This window comes from Buteo buteo, chromosome 10 (genome assembly GCF_964188355.1).
Source record: "Buteo buteo chromosome 10, bButBut1.hap1.1, whole genome shotgun sequence".
In the NCBI taxonomy this organism is placed as follows: Eukaryota; Metazoa; Chordata; class Aves; order Accipitriformes; family Accipitridae; genus Buteo; species Buteo buteo.
Window position 1 is genome coordinate 1,614,729 of NC_134180.1, and position 19,825 is coordinate 1,634,553.

Sequence of the window (19,825 nt, forward strand, 5' to 3'; positions counted from 1 at the left end):
GGGGGCGAGGAGCGGCGCGCAGGGGCCGACGGGATATGGAGTCCGCCCCGCCGCCGCCACCGCCCGCGCGGGCCGCTGGGAGGCGTCTGCCCGCCTGAGGCGCTGATGGGAAATGGCGGGACGCGCGCCGCCTTATGGGAGTTGTAGTCCGACCGGCCGCCGCCGCCGGGCTGCGTCCGGGGGATGGGGAAGGAGAGCGGCGGCGGCACACACCCCACCCCCCCGCCCCTCAGCGAGCCGGTTCAACCCCCTGACCGGCTCTCGGTACCGCGGGAGGCGCGGGAAAGGAGGCAGGGTGCCCCGCCAACTCTGGACTACATCTCCCAGAAGCCTTTGCGGCACACCAGCCTGGCGCCGCCCGCCCCGCCGGGCGCGGTGCATTCTGGGACGGGAGCTCCAAAATGGACAACCCGAGGGATGCGCCAGGTACGGCTGGTCCCGCCGAGCTACCCCTCCCCTCCTCCCCGACCTCTGCCCTGCCGATACCCCTCCCCGGCCGGCTGCAGTGTACCGGGCTCGGTGGTTTCCCCGCTGCTGCGTGGGCACCGACCCACCCGCGGAGACGTTGGGGGGGGGGGCCGTGGCAGGGCCGTGGCATCATTCTTCCCCCCCGGTATCTCGGGGAGGCCCCGAACCCCGCAGCGTTAATTTTCATTCCCCCCCTTTTCCCGTAGGGAAAGCGAGCCGGTGGTTTGGGGTCGCGCAGTCTAAATCGGCCAAGACGAACGTGAATATTCTTCACCAAGAGGAGCTGATAGCGCAGAAAAAGAGAGAAATTGAGGCCAGGCTGGAGCAGCAAGCGAGACAGAATTCCCTGAGCATACAACAGCTACCTCTGTTTGGAGAGTACGTGTGAATTATGGTGCTTTTAGACAGGAGCTTTGCTGGCAGAAAATGGGCATGTTTGTCAAATGGAACTGAAGAGATGAGCTTTACAAAGCTTTTGCGCTTGGAGGCGAATACTGAGAAAGTTGAAATTGATAATTGCATAAAGGTTAGAATAGGATACTTGCGCTTTAATTGATCCAGACAGATTTTTCAGCTACTAGTGAGAACAGATAGGTGCTAACAGCAATCGTATTTTTAACAGGGTGTTACTACACTTCCCTTCTGCTTCCTGTTTGTTAACTTTCTTATAATTGTGACTCCTAAGAGTTAGCACAGTTTCCCAGTTAAATGTTTGCCTGGGGGTTTTGGAAGCAGGGTAGTGTAACAGAGCACAGAAATCCTGTTTCAATGGAGTAGTAAACAGGCCAGGTGGAGAGTGTGGGTAAATGCTGTAAGCAGCAAGCTGAATAGTTCTTGTGCTTTTGAAAACGTGTTTTCAACGTTAGATGAGAAAAATTAGTAGTCACTGGCATTTGTCTTGTATTCTGCTCAAAATAAATGCATGTGAGGAGGGCTGTGGAGGATGATGAGTACCATCACCGACTTTTCTTTTTCTATTCAGAGATGACAGTACTGACAATGAAGCCTGTGTTTCCAACAAGTTTGTTAATGATGGCAGTTTCCTCCAGCAGTTTCTCAAGCTGCAGAAGGAAAAGTCAAGTTCTGGTAGGTCGACTTCTGAGCAACAGGAGGCCTTCCTTTTCCTGGTGATACCAGCTTTGTGTGAGCTGCCTCCATGTATGTTCATTTTAGAAACCCTGCTATGAGCTGTTACCAGTACGAGTAAGTTCTAAAGCAATGATGATCCCTTTAATTTGGATTAAAGTCTTTCTTCAAGATGTGATGGGGTGGTTTGCCCTCTTTCCCTCTATAGGTGCTGTACAGGCAAGCATCTCTCTTCTAGCTTGAATCTCGCATTGTAAAAAATCATCACAGCTCTCATTTCATTATGTAGCTTTTATCAGTCAGTGTCTTTAACTTACTCTGAAAATAACGGCCTGTTGCAGCTGTAGTACTGCCTCAGTTGTTATTTGTAACCTTCTGAGATTAAAACAGTAAGGATGCACAGGAATTATTTTCCCCTCATTCTTTTCTAAGAACCTCCCCCAAGTTCTGCTAATAACTCGGCAAACACTTCTGCATCAAATGCTGGGAAGAAACCTATGCTGTTTGGGAAGCGCCCCGGTCAGGTCCTGAGCAGCATGCTGCACCAAGCGAAGAACTACTCCCATTCCAAACAGACCCCAGTCGTTAACCGCCTCAGTGTGTTTCAGTCGCCAGATGAAGATGAGGAGGAAGATTATGAGCAGTGGTTGGAAATTAAAGGTAAATGACGCCTTGTACTACGTTGTTTGTTTTGGGGTGCAGGTCTACTTACCCTAGTGATAGGAGATGAGTGTGGGAACAGGATTCCTTCAACGCTTTTCCTCAGTGGAGGGTTGGGGTTTCTTCCTTATGCTGTGAATTGGTAGTCTTAGCACAGTTCCTGTGTGCAGACTTGTGCATCATGGAATACAAATGACACCAGTTAATGCTGGTGGACTCCTCCAAAGCCAGCTTCATCAGAAAAGCTGAGGGCTGAATGCTCTTAGTTATTACTGATCCAGCCTGAGCTTGGTATGGGAGATGGGTGACTCGCCATAGTTAGACCGGATCTGTTTTGTGCCTAGGGAGATTTATTTTCTCTTGAGTTAAGGCAAGTGCTAGACCCATCTATAAGTCTCTGCGAAAATAATGTGTAGAGAAGAAATATGTTCTACTCTTAATGGAGTTTGATTGTTTGCTAATCATAAGAATTCTGCTTTAGTACAATTGACAGGTATTATGCCTAGTGCTGAGTTGTCTAGAAAATATATAGATATAATGCTTGTATTTAAAATGGAATTTTAGTTTTTTAAATGATAGAAAATGAAAAGTCCTCAGTTTGGGAGTGGCTATGTAGGAGGAAAAATTGTATGTGTTAATAAGATTACATGTTGGTTATGGAACTATGATCGGGTAAAATCAAAGTTCCTGTCTCTTTTCAAAGTTTCATTAGAAAAATCTCAACTTTAGGTCTGACTGCTTTAAGTAGGGTAGACAACCAATGAAGAATATTGCAGCATTTAAATAACCAAGTTTATCTGGATAACCTTGGCTAGGAAGCCAGAAGGCAGATTTGCTTAATAATCTGAATTTCATGCGTGCATATTAATCAAGTATAAAATTAGATTGGAGTTGCTAAATAAGTCACACTAAGCTTTGTGTCATAATGTATTTCATTATATGTGTACAAAACCATGTCTAGCTATTTCTGGTGGGATTTATAAAAGCATAATCTTAGCAAGTCTGAACTTAAGCGTGAAATGCACTGCAGGAATGTGAGAAATAGCCACTGGCTGCAGAGAGCAAAGATGGAATATGAACCCTTAATTTAAAGATCGTGGGTTCGAATCTAGTCTAGATCAGTGTGGACACCTCTACTCCTGTGTGCTCTTTGTTCAGCGCCCTACCCAAAATATTGTTGTCTAGACAAATACCTGTGTTTAGTTCCTATTGAATGTGTCCTGCATCAGATCTGTAATTGCTGTCAGTGTTAGTCGGTTCCTTTCTTGGCGCAGAAGCCAAAATACAGTTTCTTGGAGACTGAGCTCTCCTCTTATCGCTGGTGGGATTCCCTCCAAGTGGGGGTTGAGACACAGGCACATGCCAGCAGGAAGAGCTATATGCTCCAGCTACACAATCTGCCTCTGCTAACTGGATACAGAGCGATGTCTGGGGAACTGGAATCTGTAATCTTTAGTGAGTAATGTGGCTGTTAAAACCAAATTCATGTTCCTCCCCATTGTGTTTCATATGGAGTAGAGTTGTCAAAAGCAAATTATGTTGCAGTTGAAGTTGCACCCTAAACTGTGACGATCCAAATCTTAGGCTTTTCCTTGTAGGAAAAATCTAGACAAAATATTAACTTCCTGCTAGGGGAGTGCAGAGGCTGACAGTAACCTAGGGATTGTAATTTGTACAGCTGTGTAAGACTGGATCCCCCATTTCATCCTTTTTCTTCCCGTTCCCATTCTACTTTTGTCTGCTGCCGTGGTTCTTAGAAGTAATGTACCTGTTGCCTGTTTGGTGTGTGAGTTGAACCCCAGTACTGACAGCCTGCTTAAAGTTTTACCCCCAGAGGATGCGGAGACCCGACAAGTGGTGGAAAAGCTGGCTAGGTTCGTGGCTGAAGGGGGACCAGAATTAGAGAAGGTCGCTATGGAAGACTACAAGGATAACCCAGCTTTTTCGTAAGTGTGATGATAACTCATGTCTTTCAAAGCAGAACGCTGTCTCTTTGTAGGAGAAAAATAGCAGCCTTGTGTATACGGTTCTTGCAGATGCGCTTGGTTTAATTATCATTGGGTGGATTTGAGCTTTGTTACAAGTAATTGTTTATAGCTGGGGAAACTGAGGCAGAAAGTGATACTGTGATGATGCTGAGGAGGCAGATCAGCTAGCATTAGGAACACAGCCTGGGAGGTTTGGCTGCCTATACAACATCTAGCATATGGGGATACTGGACTCGATCTCGCGACTGGTTTCGTCTCCTCTGCCATTGACACTCTGTGTGGCTGTGGACAGAGGATTCCTTCCTATATCAGAAAAGACTGTTATTTATTTCCATTCAAGTGACAAAAAATTTGGATGCAAGTCCTTAGATTAAAGCTGTGTGTATTTATACATGCCGAAGACTTTGTAATCCACATTTTAAGTGTATTCTGAGTATCTATTTTGTGGGTTTTGGTTTTGAGCTGTTTATATGCCAGAGTATCAGTGTTTGTATAGTTGTTGCTGATGCATATTTTTTGCCCTTTTTTCCCCTCCATCTTCACCCTAGGTTTTTGCATGATAAGAACAGCAGAGAATTCCTTTACTACAGAAAGAAAGTGGCAGAGATAAGAAAAGAGAATCAAAGTTCTCAGGCATCCTCTTCTCAGAAAGGTAATTAAGACTGGGATCTGGAGAATACGAATTGCATAAGTTAAACTTGACTTCTTCACTCTCTGTAATTGCTTGTTAGGTCTGTTCTGGAAACAGTTGGAGTGGATATTTGGCTGTCAATCTGCTGCTTGTAAATAAAATTTCAAAATGGAAGGAGGTGGTGATGAAACATCACCATGATGACATCAAACTCTTGTGCCAAAATGACTGTCCCCCAAGCCCACAGCATGCTATACCATGTTCTACGTAAAGAGCTCTTGAAAGAGATTTTCCTCATATTTCTCCAAAATACTTAAAGTGAACTAATATGTTTCTCCATTGCGTGTGTTCTGGAAAGTGTTTCAGCCCTGAAAATGCATTTAGGAAAAGTGCTTTTTTTCAGGTGTTCTTATTTGGTTTGTTGTAAATGAAAATTGTTTGTTGGTTGAACATAATCCCCATTTCTGCTGCTGTTTCCTTATCTGAAGCTTTTATTTTCTGCTTGGGATATAAATCCTTGCAAGTAAGGGACTGTGCTTTCGGGTGGGAAAACAGCAGAAGTGGATGATCTGCCAACAGACAGGTGGTGTGAGCAGTGGAATCTGGTTAACTGTGTTGAGACAGAAATTATTTAGTGAGTGAAGTGTGGTCTGTGGGCCAGGCATTTATCGCTTCTAGTCCAGCCTCTGTTTCAGGCCTGCCTTGTGGCCCTGGCAAATCACTCAGCCGCTCTGTGTCAGCTTCCTTTTCTGTGGAAAGGAGTCTTAATGCAATTTGGCTGTCATGCTGATGAGTTAACAGCTCAAACAAATCATGGTTTAATAGACTGTAGGCTGAAAGAGCTTGTTACCAATATCAACTAACTGATACAACAGTTTGGAAGCTAAGCGGTATTATCCATGCTTTACAGGTGTGGAATATTGAAGCAAGGAAAGGTTATGACTTGTCCATGGCTTATAATCATGTCTTCTGCCTCCTGGTCCTGTGCCAGCACACTGGAGTACTGGCACTGGTACTGTGCAGGTAGCAAATGTCATATAAGGCTGTCGTGGCTAAATAACGTATTTGCCTGGCTCCTTATAAACATCAAATATGCTTGAAATATTAATGATCAGAGCCTTCTCTGTGCCTTTGGACTAAGGCTGCAGTAGCCACCTCTTCCAAGTGAGGAGGTTTGGGACTGTTCCATGGAGAATTTCCTCTGTCCTACAACCCTCTCCTAAAATGGCCAGCAGATGTGTAGTGACAGTAGGTACAAGTGGGATTGCAGTGCAGTATTAGTTTGCCACCTTTTCTAAGGGCTTCCCATTTCTCCTGGGGACGTTGGTGGCAAAGTCTTTAACTAGAGATAATTGTGAGTGCTGAGGTGTAATCCTATGGGAAAGTGCCTGACACGAGGAAGAAACAGACTTCCTCTGCTGTAGAGAGAAACAAGTGTCCATCTTTGAAGACAAAAGCTGGTTTGTCTGTTAATCTGCTCTCATCTAGCTCCTGGCACAGAGGAAGCTGATGTGTGAATGGGCACTCCTCTGGTTACAAAGTTGTTGTACAACCTTATGCAATATCATGTTTTTGTGATATAAACTCTATGACTGTTTATGTGTAATACTTCTAAAAATTAAACTCGACCTTTTGCCCTTATTCTGCTCTTGGGGTTCTTAGAACAGATAGGCTTTGACTGTTGCTTGTGTGAGTTGGGCCCAGTACTGACAGCCTGCTTAAAGTTTCACCCCCAGACGACGAAGAGACAAAGAACTCTGCTGAGAAACTGGCCAGGTTCATAGCAGACGGGGGTCCTGAGGTGGAAGCTATTGCCTTGCAGAACAACCGAGAGAACCATGCTTTCAGGTAAAGGAAGAAACCTGCTACTGAGTGTAATGTGGTGGAGCTTGGATGGGTCTTTTTTTTTTTTTTTTTTTTTTTTTTAAATAGGGAAAATAATAGACAAGCTTGTGATAACTCTGAAGTTGCAAGGACAGTGCACTTATATAGCACTGATACTTTTACATTCTCAAACTTCACAGTTTAAAACAAGCCACAGAGAGAGAGAAATCGATTTGCTTTCCCCCAAATTAATTTACGACTTCCACCCCTCCTCACCTGCTTTCTGTTGCAATGTGCTAGTATAATTCTAACCTTTATACTTTTCCCTATAGCTGTGCTTTGGTGTGGGCCCCCATCCACCACTCATACCGCTGCTGTCCAATTAATTTCCTGGGTTGCTCTTTACACAGCATCTTCACTAATGTACAGGTAGCACTCCTTCACCATTAGGTCCCCCTTTGGAATATCTTTTTCAGCCTTTCAGGTGTGAATTGTTCTCTTCAGTGCTCACTGACAGCTGTTTAATGCCTCCCTTTGGTCTCATCCATGTTTCATTTTTCTGCTCTTACGAACAATTTGGTGTGTTCTCTGGAAGTGAAGTGGGGCTCAGGAAGCCTTATTTTGTTGCTGATATTTTCGTATTTTATTGGCTGCCTTCTGGCCCTCTGGGGTACTCCCCTTGTGCTATGAATTTCATTAGACAGATGTGCTAATACCTGAGGTGCTTCATTATTTACTTTAAAAGACCACTGTGATCCCACCTGGGCACGGTCAAGTTAAACACTATCTCCTCTGTTAGGATTTCATCAGGTTTGCTGTAGGGGGGAGCCCCATCCTGCCCTTGGCTAGGTCCTGAAGCAATCCTTAATGCTGTTATTCAAATGGAGGGATGCAAGACCACATTTGGTGAATTTTAAAATACGTTAGAGAGCTGTTTGTGTTTGCCTGTACATGTTGTGTAGCGATAGATGGGAAATGCCTGTCATCTCTTATGTTTTCTTGTGGGAGCAGGCACTGTCCTGAGGAGAGGTTACATCAAGTGTTAAACTGGTCCTTTAAAAAGGGAAGATTGTAGAGGAGTTAGGAATAGACAGGTTTTCTGTGTGAAGTGTTTAAACTGGAGTGAGTGCAAAAAGATAACATGTTTGTAACAAACATGACTGTTGATTTTTTTTTTTTTTTTTTTTTTTTTTTTTGCATAGCTGCTAGATTGAGGATTGTTCATATTCTTCCCACAGAGACTAAGGAGTTTTATTTTACCCAAAAGGTCAGAGATGCCTATTTCTGGAAGGGGTAGCAAATAAAGCAATGTTTTTTTGTGTATGAGGGAACAGAAGGAGGAGTCATGGTGTAATTAAGCAGACTGGTAATGTCAACACTTCTAGCTTGAATAGAGGGCTGGGAGCAGTTTCTTTAGGCAGTGGTTTGGCTTTCCCCTTGGTAAGACCTGAATGTTTGTTTTCTTCTGTGAACTGAAACCTGACATGTTGTGGAGCCCTTGCAGTTTTTCCAAACATGCTCTGGGAGGCAGGTGAATTCTGGGGGAGGACCTTGCATTTCCACAAATGTAACATGATCCTTTTTAGTGCCATGTGTTTATTTGGCACCAAAAATAGCTGTGGTTTGCTCATGAATGGCAAATAGGCTTCCTGATCCCAAAAGCTTGCAGCCTACCTTGCAGGAGCACATGGAGCCCTGCATTGCATGCACATACACACAGGATGGTGCTGGAGAGCAAGGAAGTGTGTGGGAAGGCTAGTTGTGCAAGAGCATTGCAGGAGAGAAAAGCCCTAACCAAACCGTGCTATATCCAACCCCTGCATAGGACTGTTACATATAACTTCCTTTTTTTTTTTTCCCTTTACTTTACAGGTTTTTGTATGAGCCAAACAGCAAAGGCTACAAGTATTACCGGCAGAAACTGGAGGAGTTCCGTAAGGCCAAAACCAGCACTGTGTGTGCCCCCTTGCCTGTAGAGTCCAGTCTGAAAAGGAAGACCAGTCCTGAGGCATCACCATCACCTTTGTGCTTACCGCCTTTGCCTTTGCCCTTGCCCGTTCCCTCGCCTTTGCCTTTGCCCTTGCCTGTTCCCTCGCCTTTGCCTTTGCCCTTGCCCGTTCCCTCGCCTTTGCCTTTGCCCTTGCCCGTGCCCTCGCCTTTGCCCTTGCCTGTGCCCTCACCCTTGCCCTCGCCTTCACCATCATCCTCTACAACTCCACCTGATCAGACAGCTACAACTACTGCTGCAACAACAACTACAGCTACTGGTACAGGCACTACTAAAAAGAAACGGAAGAGCAGGTGGGGGCCAGAGGAGGACAAGGTTGAATTGCCTCTCCCACAGCTTGTCCAACAGCTGGATTCTCCCTCCCCTCTTTCAGGTTAGTGGGTCTGTATATTGTGTTGAATAACTGTTTTTTCTGGGGAGTGCATTCTGCCTTAGCACAGCTGGCTTTGTAAACAGAAAACCCAGCGAGTCTTATCTCTTGTTGTAATCTTCTTGGTTGCCAGCCCCCTATCTTTCGGCTAGGTCTAGCAGCTAACTCTCCCCTGTGTGGAAACCCAGATAAACCACTTTATCTCACAGACACCAGGGATTGGATCTTATCGTTCTCCAGCTATCTCTAAAACCCTGCTGTGCTATAGCTCATTACAGCCTCAGCCTCTACACTATTTAGAGCTATTTCACTTCAGGAAGAGAGTCTGTCAGAAAACAAATATCAAAGGCTGAACCGTGCTTATTCCCCATGGTAGGATAAAATCCTTGGGCAGCACTTCCATCTCACTCTAACCGATCAGAAGGCTAAAAGGGAATAGCTGTTCCCCAAGTGCTGGAGGACGCAAGTATAACTTCCAGTTCCAATTTATACCCATTTCAGTTCATTTGATTACAGACAGGGTTCACAGTCCTCATCCAGTGTGGAGGCTCATGCTCCTGTTACTTCACCTGCCAAGTTCAGCCAGGGGGTGCAGCTCTCTTCAAGTGTTGGAAGATAATTCTTCCAGTTGAGGCACTTCTAGGGAGCTCTCAGAGGTTGAACTCTGGTGGCCCATCTGTGCATGTGCAGATAGGTAATTAGGCAGGCAGTCAGAGATGCATACAAAAATTGAGTCAGTCAAGGACAACAGGTGAATGTAGACATTTAAGATGGCATCTTTGAATCCCTTGCCCAGTTAGTGTGGTATGGGGAAAGGATGTGAAAAGGAGAAGGAGAAGACGTAAGATAAGGCAGTCGGTGTTGGCAAACTGAGAGAATTAATAGTATGAGGCTAGAGTTATAGAAAGAGTAGTAAGTACCTCAGTAAGGACCTTTTACAAAAAGCAATAGCGGAACAGATGAAGTGGGACAAGTAATAGAAAACAAGCTATAATTTTCTGAGCTGTGGGGTGAGACCACAGATAATTCTCAACACGTGGTCATCCTGCACAATTCATTGCTTCAGCAAGTCTGTGGGTCTTCTGCTTTGGCTGGGCTTTAGAGGAGATAATTGCTCAACCCATTAATAGCTTTGATTGCTAGGCTTGGGTAAGATGTAGGGTTGGCTGTATATGCTGTGGTGTCTGTTGATTCTGCAGAGGTCAGGAAGGAAGGAAGGACTCTTATCTCCTAATCCAGCACTTCAAACGTAGATGAAGAGAAGTTCCTATGTAATTCTGTGTTCTCATCACAGCCCTATACAGAAGTCTTGGCTATACATCTTGTACACACAGGATGAGATACCAACCTGGGTGGCTTATTCATTTGACCTTGAATTGCTTCTCATAGTAAGACAGAAATCAGATGCAAAAGTCTTTCCTGATTTTTTACCTCTGGAGTAATTTTTTTTTCTTGCAGACAGTAATGAAGCTTCGATGATGAAGCTGGGCAGGCGCTATCAAAACAAGCATCAGATTCCATCTTAATACCTCCTGCTGCAATGGGGGGGCTGCAAGGGTATCCATGTGCTCATTCCAGCATGCTTCCTGCTGAAATCTCCCTTGGCTCTTTTAGCCTCCCCTTAATTAGACAGGGACATGCTCGTTGTGTTCATGCTCACTTTCTGCAGGGCTTTGTGTCAAGTAGAAGAAAAGGACAGCAAACAATTTGCCAGGCATAACAAATCAACCGTTAATGCGCTGTTAATGCTCTGCAGGGGGAAGGATTTTTTTTTTATCGGTTCAGATGGACTAATCCCTTTTCAGAATTAACATCTTCAACCTGACAGGTGAAGAGAATTCCAAATTACACCCCTGGTCCTGTGGAAGGTTAGAGTTGCACAGTATGTTTTGGTACCTAAATATCTATGTCTTAGTCCTTTATCCTTAGCAATTGTTTTGGAATTAGTGGAGGATTGTTCTGATTCTTTTCCTGTCTAATCTTAGTAATAAATCAGTATCATGGAGAGGAGAAAGTGTAGCCCTTTTGGACAGAAACAAGGCTCCTCTTAAATGTACTGATATCGAAACACTTAACTGCATATGTACTGCAGGGACTAAAACATCTGAAAAGCTGAACAGAACAGAGATACTGTGATTAGTGAACTCTGTGGACTAATGGGAAATTACAGGTTGTCGTTAGAATTTTCTGAAACCTAATATTGGATTGGTTTAACTCTGATTAGTTTTAATTGAGTAAGATCTTCAGACTATGAAGCAAAAAATCAGGCACTTCTGTATTGGGATTTCTCCTGCTGTCCTTAAAGGACATTCACTTCTCTTCTAACAAGCTCTTCTTCAGACATGTGGGAAAGGGATAAACCTTCAGGTAGTCTTCTGCCAATGCTGCAGATAGACTGCACCATTAACCCTGTAGGCAAAGCTGATGTCATTCAAGGAAAAAAATGTATTTTTCCCAGGCCTGCTGAACATGAGACTGAGAAGCAACTCCTTATCTTTTGCACAGCATTTGCCTAGTGCTAGACCGATGTAAGGAACTTACCTTAGCTATTTTTATGCAAATTCAGTGACTGATCTTATTTATTAATAGACTTTTCTATCTTCAGATGTGGACTTGGGGTGGAGCTTTGCTTTTTCTGTCAACTTTGCCTGTATCGTGATACTTTGGGCCAAGCCTACAAAAATATCTCTCAGAGCTAAATTTCTGCAGTGACTTTCAGCATCTCTCAGCATAAAGTCTGCAAGGTACCAGAGCAGTCAGACAAAGCAGATGTAGTTTTAGCACAAGAAGGAGCAGTGGCGTATGCTTTCTGAGAAGTAAAAGAAGATGCTATAGTCTCACCTTTCTCCTTTAAGGTGGTTATATATGCTGGCAAGCCACCAGCTCACAGGGCCTCTAGAGCCATGCCTGGCTCTTAGCCTGAGTGTTTATGCAATTCAGAACTAAGCCAAAGAGCTGCTGACCTCTGTGAAGGGCAGAGAGTCTTCCTCAGTGCATTCAGAGAAAGCTTTCCCATGCCCTGAGACAGGAGGTGAATCTTTGACTAAGGCTGATGCTGAAGTGCCTCAGTCTCACATAACATTTGGGGCCAGATTCTTCCTTATGTGGAACAGGCGTCGTGTGTTCATTAAAACTGTTTCCAATTCTCAGTGCTCTCCAAGACAGAAATTGGGCTGTTTATCAATAATAGATAGGTTTATTTTTCTATTTGTTCTTATTTCTTGGGAGCTGAAAGTGCGTATCCTAGCACCAAGCCTAGCGTAACACGGCTTCTTGCTTCCCTCCTCTTGGAAAACCTCTTGCAGTGTTTTACATAACTCTTCCTGCAGAGTTGACTCCCCGTGCTGGTGTGAATGTGCAGAGGCTGTAGCTGTGCAAAGGAGGGTGGATGCGCTATTTTATGTTCTCCTTGGGAGGCTGGAGTTAAGGAAGCCACTTTGCAATTGTGGAGTGCTCAGCCAAAAGTGTGTGAGAAAGGAGGGGAGATAAGAGTGCTCAGATCAATTGCCCTGAGTGCGAATAAGAGGAAGGGAGAAGATGACCCCTGGGGCCTAATTAGCATGCTGTGTAGACATTTGGTGTCATGAACAATGATCCTATTATTACCGGGCTTCATAATTAATAGATAATGAATAATTAATGAAGCATCATTTAACTGTAGTCTGGACTTACATTCAAATGGAGGTTTTTGCAGTCATTAGGAAGAAATCCTTTTCCTTGTATTGAAAAATGCAGTGCGCTTTGAAGTGTGGTTGTGTGTCTTCTTTTAATCCCTTAAATATTTAACTGTTGGGATCTTAGCTCTGAGGTGCTTTAGAGGGGAGCTGCCAGCCCTGCTATATATATATATGAACCAAGTTTGCAAGACAATCTCCATTGTAAATCTCTTTTTTGCAGCCCCAGCAGTGTTTCTGTTACTTTCTTTCATGGTGCAGCAATTACAAATAGGCTTCCTTTTTTCCCCCTCTCTCTTTCCTTTAACTTGCCCTTTGAATTCAGAGTGCTGCATGGTCATTTTAAATCAGTAGGTGCCCTGCCCGGATAATGTTAATACCTAATTTCAAGGCTTATCTGATAAAACAGCAAAAATCATTCCAAAGGAGGAGCTTCCAAAAGGGGATGCTGCAGAAAAAGGAGGATACTACAATGGGATTGTCAAGCAGAGGCTTAAAATGCCCTCTCTTTGAAAGCAGGGGCAACATCCCTACCAATACGGCTCTTGAGCCTGTAGATTAGAAACTAAAATCTCCTTGGGGAATGGCAACTTCCAAAAGCAGCATAATGCTCATGTCTTTATTCTAATGTGGTCATTTGCTTTTCATTTTGAATGAAGTTGCTGTTTACATAGTAATCAGCAGACACTTACGTGCACAGATTGGACAATATGCTGACAGGCTCAGATCTGCTCGTGACTCAATTCTGAATAATTAAGTATCGCTCCTTGCAATGGCAGGGGTTCAGGAGGAAGCCTTATGAGGAGAATTAATCTTAAGGAGGAATGATTTTTAAGGCATGGTGTAGCAGATTGCCATGCACTGTGACCTCTGAGGATGTGAGACATAGTTTATGAGTCTGCTAACATGATGTGGGCAGAGCCTTGGACCAGGGTGAGAGAATACTCTGAGCTGGCTGGTGAAGGAGGTGCGACCCAGTGGCTTTCCTGCTCCTGTGGTTCCAAAGTCCTACCAGGCGGTTGTTCTTCAGTTAAGTGTCTTGATGCTGGAACCATGAAATGAATATAAAACTTCATGTGGGGATCTTGAGGTGTGGTTTCACTGGTCTCAACAGCTGTCTCAGATTTTTTGAAAGTCTTTTAACATGTGCTTATTACAGTTCAGGACCTCAAGGGTCTTGGTTATGAAAAAGGGAAACCAGTTGGTTTGGTGGGTGTGACGGAGCTCTCCGAAGCCCAGAAGAAACAGCTGAAGGAGCAGCAGGAGGTAATGCCCTGAAATGATTTCCAAATTCATATTGCATTGCAGCATGGCTGGGTTAGATGGGAAAACGAAGGTGGAGGTAGCAAAGAAACTTTCCCAGTGGCCCACAAATAAATCTCTAGGATTTGTGCTGAATGCCAAAGCATCATGTGGTGCTGCAGTCAGCAGAAATATTAGAGGACTTTGGGGAATATGAATTAAGCCAGCCAATTGCTGTCCTACCAAACTAAAACCCAAAATCTATAAGGTCTGTTGTGTCACATCTGCAGCTGGTTATGTATTGCTTCAGCAATGGGGAGAAGGTGAGTGGATGCTTGCAAGCTTTGGGGGAGTGAGAGCAGAACTGGCTTTTGCCGGAACGTGAGGGTGATGCTTAAACTGTGGGAATGATCAGATGGCAGCAGTCCTCAGTGTTAATATCAAGGTGCCACTGTCAGAGGAGCCAGCACATAATGCTCCTGTTTGATCTGAGAAGCGAGTGGATCAGATCAAGCAACAGCACTGCCTGTTGGGATTTGTAGTTGTCATAACCTGTATTCTGTATGGCAGCTGGGGCAGGTGCGGGCTCTGCAGCAGAGCTCTGCGTGCCTCTGTGGCAGACTCTGCTGCCTGTGAACAGGTTGTCTTACTGAGTGCACTGTTGCATCTCTTCCTCTAGATGCAGCAGATGTATGATATGATCATGAAGCACAAGCGAGCCATGCAGGAGATGCAGATGATGTGGGAAAAGGCAATTCAGCAACACCAACATGGCTATGACAGTGACGAAGAGGTGGACAGTGAGCTGGGAACATGGGAGCACCAGCTTCGACGCATGGAGATGGACAAGACGCGAGGTGTGTAGGGAGCTGCCATGCAAACGTCTTGCTCACTCTGTGGTTGTACAAAGGCCTCCAGAGGGAGATGTCTGAGATGTCGTTGTTGGCATGAGAGTTGCAGGGTCACTTTTCACTGGTCTGTGCTGTAGCTTCCCTGCCTGTTGAGTGGAGATAATAACCGTCTGTTGTTGTGAGGCTTTATGCTTCACAAACCCTCTGAAATTCCAAGTCAAAGAACACTGTGTTATTGCTGTTTTCTCTCATCTGTGTCTTGGGCAGAGTGGGCTGAGCAGCTGACCCAGATGGGCAGAGGGAAGCATTTCATCGGAGACTTTCTTCCACCTGATGAGCTGGAGAAATTCATGGAGACATTCAAGGCATTGAAGGTGAAATAGCAGAGACTTCACGAGGCGGTGGCAATGCTTCAGACTTGTCCCGTAGCAGTGAGGGAAAGATCTTAAGCATGCTTAGCCCTTTTTCACAGCAGTTAGCTACCTGGCAGCCTTGAGGTACTTCTGCCCTTACACTGGGAGCTCTGTTACTTCTGGAGGAAACAAGGGGTTAGTTTTTTGCTCTATGCAGAGAAATGGCTGTAGCAAATTAGAGAACAGACTATTGGGACAGTATTTGGGGGTTAGCTGAAATTATAGACAAGCCTCTCGGGCTACCCACTATTTGTCTGCTGTTCCTGTTTTGGATAAGTGGTTGCTGATGCCAAGCAAGGAAATTTGAATTTTTATCCAGATGATTGCAGTAAAGTGAAAATATAAAGCCTACAAAAAGCTTATGCAAAGCACTTCAATACCTGCCAATTCTCCCTAAACTGTAGAACTTCTTGATGCTGGTGCATCCCTCATAATGTTTTCATGTAATCAGCATGGGGTCTGACGTTCCCTGGAGATCCTGGCTTAAATAAGAACTGTATTTGAAGCTTGATCCAGTGAGCAACTTTAAATTCAGGAGCTAAATATTTCTCAGCTTAATCTCACAGTAGCATTCCCTGCTTCTTGCAGATTATGTTATAGGGCTGTGCAGTGCTTTACCATTTACCTGTTTTCTTCTCTGTGGTGGTTCAGAACTGGAATCCCAAGAAATCAGGCTAGTTATTAATTGTTTGCCAGAACCATCCTAAGTTTGAGTAGCTGAAGCTGGTTTTCCCCTTCTCTGACCCACAAAGATAGGTGCATATAAAAAATAACCAACACTACCTTTTGTGTCTCTGCAGGAAGGACGTGAGCCAGATTATTCTGAATACAAAGAGTTCAAACTGACTGTGGAAAACATAGGTTATCAAATGCTAATGAAAATGGGCTGGAAGGAAGGCGAGGGACTTGGCTCGGATGGACAGGGGATTAAAAACCCAGTCAGCAAGTAAGCAGAGTTGTTCTACTATTGATTTAGTCCTTTCCTCTTGGGCTGATAATTGATGCTCCTAGCCTACTGGAAGCAGCTGCAATGAATGTGACTGTAATTCATCACTTGAACAGAATATGGAATCCTCGCAGCAAAGGAGAAAAATAATTTCTGATTTCTTTGGGGTTCCCTCCCCCAAGGCGTGGGTTTGTTACTTTACATCGGGCAGGAGGTATGATCTGAGCCAAGAGTATGTTGTTTCTAATCTCAGTTTGCATAGTGCGTTCTTCTGAGAGGTGCCTTCTCGCCAGTTTCCCCATGTATAAAATGAAGATAATGCTTGTCTGCACCTCACCTCTCCCAGGGCATGTGAGGATTAAGTCATGTCTTCAAAGTCATAAATTTATTTAAGTATTAAAGAACATGCCTTTTGCATCTGAAGCGCCGTTGGTGCCTGCTAGCTAGTCCCTGGTGTACTGTGGGTGAAAGGAGATTACCAGTATTTGCTACTGCTAGACCTGTGTTTGAAAGATGTTTCAGTCCAGATCAGAGAGCTTTGTGTGTGATCATGCAACTGTCTTGACGTCACTCTTTTGCACAGAAGTTTTCTGATTTGATCACGCTTTGTATATAATAAAGCTTTATGAGAGTTCTATCCAAAAATAGATGAGCATCTCTTTTTAGGTGGATCATCTGTTGGTAACATATGCTGAACTTCAGAACCAAATATTGGGGATAGGAAATACTCTGAATTGGTTTTTAGCATTAAATCCTTTCAGAAATACCAGTTGTTTGTTTACTGCACAATAGAAAGTATCTCTACAAAGCACTTCTGCTCCTCTTTCGCAAGATCTCTCTGGCAACATGCTTATTGGTTCAGAGAAGTCCTGTGATAAAAGATCGCTGTAATCAGAACAGCAAAGCTTACAAACAACAGAAGGCAGGCAGTTTCTGTCCATGACAGGGTTGAACAAGGGTTGTGATTTGCTTGGGCTCCACCATCTCTGATGTTCTTAGAATGGATAAGAAGGTGCTACAGCAGATGGAGAGGAATTGCTTCTGGTTTTGGACTGTTCTGGAGTGACGGAATGGGAGGCAGGCACATTGTTTAACAGTTCTGTGTACCTCCAGTCAGCGAGGTACAAATCGACGCATTTGGATGCCAAAGGTTAGTCTGCCAGTCAGAGAACCGTTCAGTAGGGAGGCGTCCAAAGCGTAGATGGTATTTCTGTTCCAGCTGTAAAAGGTTAAGCAAATATATGTTGACACTACTGCTTCCATCTAACAATAGCAAGCGTCATTGATTTGGAAGGGCAATGTAGAAACGTGGCAAATGCAATAAGCTGCTCAGTATTAGCTGTCTGTCTTGATGCAGTGCACTCTGTGTGATGATGCCCAGTGCTCCCTGATGCTTGTTCTCTGTGCTCTGACGACAAGAGGCAGCAGGTATTTCTGGTGAAGAGGAAGGTGATCTGTCACATCTGCTTACCTTGGAGGCTTTTTTTCCTCTTTCCAAATAGGGGAACTACTGCTGTGGATGGAGCTGGTTTTGGCATTGATCGTCCCGCCGAGCTAACCAAGGAGGATGATGAGTACGAGGCATTCCGTAAGCGAATGATGCTCGCCTACCGCTTCCGACCAAATCCATTGGTAAGGTTGTCCTGAAACCAGAGCAGACATAGTGACAAATCCATTGAGGCTTCTATGCGTATCTTGTAAGGGTGGGAGTGTTTCTAGTGCTTAGCCAAGAGAGCAAGTGCTGTGAAAGTTTCTCTTTGATTCTGTTCTCATGCTGAATCAAATTATCGCTACTGAAACATCCATGGACGTGCAGTTTTCCTTGCTGTAATTTTTTTTTTTTTTAATACAAAAGCCCGTGGTTTTAGTTTTGTCTGCTGCATACCAGTATAAATGCTGTGCAGAAAGGAAGTGGATGGGTTGTCCATGAATCCATGGTTTATTTTGAATAATTGTTTTCTTGGTTGCAAAAGGCTCGTAAGTTTGCATTTGCCTCTTACGTTCAGTATGCCAGCACACCTAGAAAGCTACGTTTGTAATTTTTGATGGGCAAACCTCAGGTTTCACTGTCACAAATGTCACTTTTCAGTGGCTTTTTCAGATAATTAAGCTCAGATGCTCATTGTTCTGTGAAGACAGCAATTTTGATTCATTTTCTCTTATTTCCCACAGAACAATCCACGACGACCTTACTACTGAGAATATTCTTGGGACAATGTATTTTCAAAACAATTGTAATTTTACTGTGAAATGTTATGAAACTGCATTATCATTCTCTTATTTGCTAATATTGTAAAACTTATTGAAGTCACAATACCATTTTTCACCCAGAAGAAAGGCCTGCAAGCCCACTCACTGCACACTCGAGTGTCATGACAACTGTGTCGTAACAAGGCCTGGGTGGTTTTCAGAGAGGAGAGCAGAGCAGGTGAGAACGGAGATCTTTACACGGTGCCCTGCTGACAGGGGAAGGGTAGCACCAAAGATACCAATAAGAATAGTTCAGGGACTCCATTCGTGTTTAGCTCAGTGCCATGTTACAAGGAATGCATTTTTTGCCTAACAGCAGATCCTCTGTTCAGATATGCAGCTTGGGCTGCTCTTGGGCGGGGGGAGGGGATGTTGGGGGCTTTGGGGTTGGTTTGTTTTTTTTTTTTAATTGCGAATAAGGGACTGTCTCCGACCCAGCTTTTGGGGCTATTGTTCAGTCAGGCTATTGTTCCTTGAAGAACTGGGTTCTGAGGCTGTCATATAGCCTGAAGTGTAGTCTGACCTTCAACTGACATTGCAAAACCAGTGCCTAGTTGTTTTACCTCTGCCCTGTGGAAGGCAAGGTGTGGATTGGTGTGGAGCATGGCTGCAAGGGTTGAGGGGCGCAGGGCAAGTTCATTCAACTTCAGAGGCATCAGCCTCTTGGTTTCTTGAACACTAAGTTCACCCCAGCTTCCTAGCAAAACAAGAGACTTGCTAACACTTTCTGTGGAGTTGGATGATGAAGAACCAAGCCTTCGAGCACAGCTTATCAAAGGCTATTTGGATTTTGTTGTCATAAGAAACCCCTCCATAAATACAAATTTTCTTCATTCAGTCTGTAAATAAAATTAAACTCATTTGTTCCTTAGTTTTTAATCACTGAATTTTTTGAAAGAGTGGTCTTACTGTGGGTTTTTGTAGGCTGAGAGACTGCTCTAGATCTCTTTCCTTCCAAGCATCTTAGGGAAAACAAAGTGAGGTTGGTTGGTTTGGTTTCTTCTGCATTTGTTTTCCCTCAGTCCAAATACTTGGCGTGTGATTGTCTTTTGTTAACTTTTCTTAACAACATCGAGTCAAGGACTTGGCTTTCAATAAAAACATTTGAAACAGTAAATTCAGTAGGGTTTCATTTTGAGAAAAATCAAAATGCATGAGCACCTTGTGAAGGCACAGATCTGGCTTGCTGCTGCGCATGGTGTGCCGGCACATTGCGTACACTTGCTACAGCTTGTACACCGCTGATCAGCATGGGCAGTAATCGTGGAAGATTGGGAAATAAAGATAAGAAATCTGGCAGGTCCTCAGTAGGGCCAAGCTTCTGCTCAAATGATTAAGGTCGCTGTGACAACTGCGCATTCCTGGTAAGTTAAGACACCCATCCCTTCAGTTTCTCCCTGTTGTGGCAGCGCTG

At 44.3% G+C, this 19,825-nt stretch overlaps 1 protein-coding gene across 2 annotated transcripts; it reads left to right on the forward strand.

The window, feature by feature from the left end:
• Nucleotides 1-391: 391 nt before the first annotated feature.
• Nucleotides 392-19,546, forward strand: SUGP1 (SURP and G-patch domain containing 1). 2 transcript variants are annotated; one of them, XM_075037858.1, is made up of 14 exons: nucleotides 392-426; nucleotides 675-846; nucleotides 1,451-1,554; nucleotides 1,987-2,214; nucleotides 4,037-4,160; nucleotides 4,751-4,854; nucleotides 6,558-6,681; nucleotides 8,530-9,038; nucleotides 13,869-13,975; nucleotides 14,631-14,808; nucleotides 15,070-15,176; nucleotides 16,016-16,161; nucleotides 17,664-17,793; nucleotides 18,334-19,546. In XM_075037858.1, exons 1-14 carry the CDS (start codon nucleotides 402-404, stop codon nucleotides 18,358-18,360), a joined length of 2,085 nt encoding a protein of 694 aa, XP_074893959.1. In that variant the 5' UTR covers nucleotides 392-401; the 3' UTR covers nucleotides 18,361-19,546. The 2 variants fall into 2 exon arrangements, with proteins under 2 accessions (XP_074893959.1, XP_074893960.1); XM_075037859.1 differs by having other exon boundaries at nucleotides 4,049-4,160.
• Nucleotides 19,547-19,825: the final 279 nt, after the last annotated feature.